The following is a 4474-nucleotide window of genomic DNA, read 5'->3' on the forward strand; positions in this document are numbered from 1 at the left end:
TTTAAAAATTAGTTTAAACTGTTGAAATGAGTGGTTAGTATAAAACGTTACAAAGAAAAGGATTTTGTAAATTTCTTTTATTTCTCGAAATTGGAATCTAAAAAGTTTGTGGCATGTGTTTATTTTGTTTGTTTAAATGAACACAGACGAACAATAGTTCATTATCGAAAATCAGTTTTTCGATAAAAGATGTTATTTATGTGATAATAATAATCATAATAATCAACGCTTCTATCTAATATTGTAATATTTTGATGAAAGATTTTATTTTACGTATGTGTTTTATTTCATCATTATGTTTAGTTCGAAATTTGAACTATACTTTTTTTTCTAAAATGTTTTGATTTTTTTCCCCTTATTTTTATTTGTTTGTTATATGTTATTTATTAATTATGTATATTATGATTTTGATGTGAATGTTTCAATTTTACTTGTTGTCCAAGACTGGGACAGATTGCAATATTTATCAATAAATAAATATTGTTAAAAATAAATTATATTATGTCTTGAAATGAATTTTAATCCAAAAATTTCATCATTGTACTACTGTGCTGACTTTTACAAGGGATTTAAGAAAGCAACAGCCTTAGATTGGATTTCTATTTGAATTACAATTAACCTTTATGGTAAGGTGTGTATTAAAGGATTATTGGATGGTTATCAAGGTTTCCTTAGTGAAGGAGGGGAGCGTGGAAGCGGACTGGCGCGGAAGTCACTTCTCAACAACGCGCGGTTATGTTGCGGAGCGTTCTCGCCGTACTCCTCTTCTTCGGACATGGAATTATTGCCACCACTGACCGTCCTAATATTGTCTTCATCGTGGCCGACGACATGGTAAGAAAGATTAGAATAATTGGGTTGTATGTGTAAGTAACAAAACTTCTAGGTGTAATCTTCTTCTTGGAAATGCATTAAAGCAACAAAAGCTTTATCGAAAAGAATAACAAAACGTATAAATGATAAGTTCTAATAACCTGAGGTGAAATTATTATGCAATTGCATATTTTGTTTTTATCAATTTCTTTAGAAATCTGATCAAATATCTTTACGAAACAGTGTATAGAGATTTAAATACTCAAATTTTATTTTGTATATTTGTCGATAATTGCATATTAAGAAGGATTTCAAAAAGTAGAAAAAAAAATTGTTAATACTATATCTTTTTTTTCTATTATGCAAACAGTAAATAAATTATTCTATGCATATAATTAAAATAAATAATAATTATTTTTTACAGTTTGCATTATTGAAAATATTAGAGAATACTGAAGATGGAATACTCCTAAAGGTCGGATGTGTTTTTATATATATAAATAAATAAATAAAATGGTATTGTGTTAATAAAAATCTTACGTGCGGATAACTAAAGCTTTATATTATAAATTAAAATGCAGCATAAGAGATACCAATGCCAGATATCAACATTTTCAATAAACAAAACAATAAAAAAAAAATCAACGAAATAACGCTACTATGAATAATTGATTTTTAATATGGATTTAAATTTATTAATTACATAGAAAGCGATGATATTTTTTATGATTTAAAACTCTTAAGGTAAGATCAAGTTTTCAAGTTGAAATATTAATTTGAGAAATTCGATTGAAATGTTGAATTTGAAATAGATGGAGAAAAAGGTGTAAAAATAATGAATAGAACATATTTAGAAATTATATCTCTATCATAAATATCTATCTTAGTATTTTATAAACTAAAAAGAAAAAAAAAGATCAGAAATCAAGATTGTTGTTAGAACAATGTTAAATCACATACTATAAATCACATACCTATCCACAAAAATATGTGAAAATGTTTTTATTAAAAACTCGCCACATTATATTCTGGGAAATATAAATAAAATTTAAAATAAAAATGATTCAATTGTCCTAGAATAAATTTTTATTGTGAATACAATAAAAAGTTGAAATAAAATTGTTCCCATCACGTGTTCAAAAGACTATTTTAGAATTATAACAAAAAATTAACAAGAAACAAATTCAGAAATGCATATGGTTATTAGTCATAATGCAAACACATCAATAATTCATTTACTTTTTATTTATTATGTTAATGTCAATAAGTTTTTAATAAAAATCATTGCTAATTTTTTTCATCATTGATTGTAATTTTATTACGTTTGTATTTAACTTTTTAAAAAGTATATCAAACGACTGACATGGGATCCTCAAACAAGACTGAAAAGACAGAAAACTGCTCGTCGATTCCGATTAATACATTTACTAGACAAACGGTCTAAACTTCCAATCCATTACAAAAAACTGATCTACATGACTATAATAAGGCCTATCTCGACATAGGAGTTAAGCTTTGGGGCTTCACCAAACCATCGAATTCCTCTCGTACCAAATCCTTACAGTCCAAAATCCTTAATGCTCCTTACTTTGTCACAAATCAAGTCATCCATTAGGACCTTAATGTTCTATATGTTGCTAATTTGACCAGAACCAGATAGCAATCCTTCCATGATCCCAACCACTCAAACCCGCTTATTTCAAACCTTCATTACATGATAATTCTCCCTGGCGTCTGAAAAGAAGATGTCCCCTAGATTCTCTACCTGTTTATATCATGTCATTTTATAACTTATAGCAAATTAGGTTGTTTATAGTTTTATACAGTTGTTATTAAAAACAAAAAGTATTTCACGTTATGTTTAAATCCATTTGCATACATATTTTTAATACATTTACGAACCTCTTATTTATTAAATAATTAGTTAATTTTATATTAATTTATATAAGTTTTAATATTACTCCTGATTTATTTCTAATAAGTACAGAACTTATTTTGAAGCGGGCGCTTCTTTAAGATTTTTTTTTGTTTAACTGCATATCTCTTTTTTTAATGTGATAAAAATTTTTATTTTATTTTAAAAATTTGACATTGTCTACATTTCTAAAATTAATCAGATAATGCTAACTGGTAAACTATATACTTGTTTATATTTACTACCTCTCTCTGTTAAGAGATTAAATTTATATTTGGTTCTGTGGTTAAGACTATGACATTTCTTCATCCCAAAATTACTATTATGCGACATAGTATTAACTAGATGGTTTGCTATTTATTTATAATATCTGTGCAGTGTGCACTTAAATCATTTATAATTATATAATATAAAATTGACCGCACATTCTATGTTCTTTGTCATGTATATAGCTCCTATTATTTTCCACTTTTGGTGTTTGGTTTACTATTTCAAAAATTTATACATTTTTAAAATTAAAATGTTTTAGTTTATTTTTTTTTTACTTCATATTATATGACACATTTTGTTGGATTTACTTTTTAAAAAACCCGAGCTTTGCATATAATATGGGGGTAAGGAGCCAATGGATACCCGCGATAATTAAGTCGAACAGGTTTATATTTTTCTATCTGCTTATGCATAAAGAAAAATAATTTTTCAGTATTAAAAAAGGGACGAGTTAACTGGGACAAATTTCGTGATGATTTAGAAAACAAACTGGACTTAAAAATTCCACTTAAAACATGACATTGACGAAGCCATAGAAAACTTAATAAAATCTTTAAGATTTTGCATTTACGACAACACAACTATCAGTAAAACTAATAATACCACACCTACTAACTTGCCACACCACATTCACATCTTATTAAAGGAAAAACGAAGAGCAAGAGCGAAGAGCGAACGTAAAAAATTCAAAACGCAAAATTTAACTAACTTAACTGAAAACTTCGCGACTACTGACAAATCTTTATGGACGACTACTAAGAAGATTCTTAACTTCAAGAATTTTAATCACCCATTTCTCACTAAATCGCAAACATGGACAAAATCGGACGAAGAAAAATCTCAAATATTCGGTCAGCATCTTTCTAAAACCTTTGAGCCACACCCTGACATCCTTAGCTCAACCAACTTTAACTCATTGAAGAAGTATTGAATACTCCACTCCAAATGACCCTGCCACCTAAAGCATTTCATCCATCAGAGATATCCAACATCATCCAGAATTTACCAACCCACAAAGCTCCTGGTTATGACCTAATTACATCCCATGTTCTAAAACATCTTCCTCGAAAATCAGTTATATTCCTCACCTACATCTACAATGCTGTCCTCAGATCCACATACTTTCCTGACCCATGGAAATTTCCAAAAATCCATAATCAAAATGATTCCCAAACCTCGAAAGTCGCCAGAACACCTATCCTCTTATCTCACTGTTACCTACCATGGGAAAAATCCTTGAGAAACTTATCTTAAAACGCCTGTACCCCATCCTAGATTCCAACCACATAAACACAGATCACCAGTTTGGATTCTGAACATCCCACTCCACTATACAGCAATGCCATCGTGTGGTCAATGTAGTCTCGTCTTCATTGAAGTGCGGAATGTACTTCTCGGGAGTCTTTCTTGATGTAGAACAGGCTTTTGATTGAGTCTGGCACCAAGGACTGCTATACAAGATCCGTAAATTCCTAC

General features: G+C 29.0%; 1 protein-coding gene across 2 annotated transcripts in view; it reads left to right on the forward strand.

Moving 5' to 3' along the window:
* The first annotated feature begins 665 nt into the window (after positions 1-665).
* The window catches only part of LOC106681684 (arylsulfatase B), a 27822-nt gene continuing 24013 nt past the window's right edge, over positions 666-4474 (forward strand). Inside the window, exon 1 of one of the 2 annotated variants that reach the window (XM_014422131.2) lies at positions 666-834. In XM_014422131.2, coding sequence (XP_014277617.1) covers positions 736-834 — 99 coding nt within the window. In that variant the 5' untranslated portion in view covers positions 666-735. The remainder of the gene's footprint in view (positions 835-4474) is intronic. The other variant, XM_014422132.2, reaches the window with a different exon arrangement.

The sequence above is a fragment of the Halyomorpha halys genome, unplaced genomic scaffold (genome assembly GCF_000696795.3).
Source record: "Halyomorpha halys isolate HHAL.00 unplaced genomic scaffold, Hhal_1.1 Scaffold359.1, whole genome shotgun sequence".
Lineage (NCBI taxonomy): Eukaryota > Metazoa > Arthropoda > Insecta > Hemiptera > Pentatomidae > Halyomorpha > Halyomorpha halys.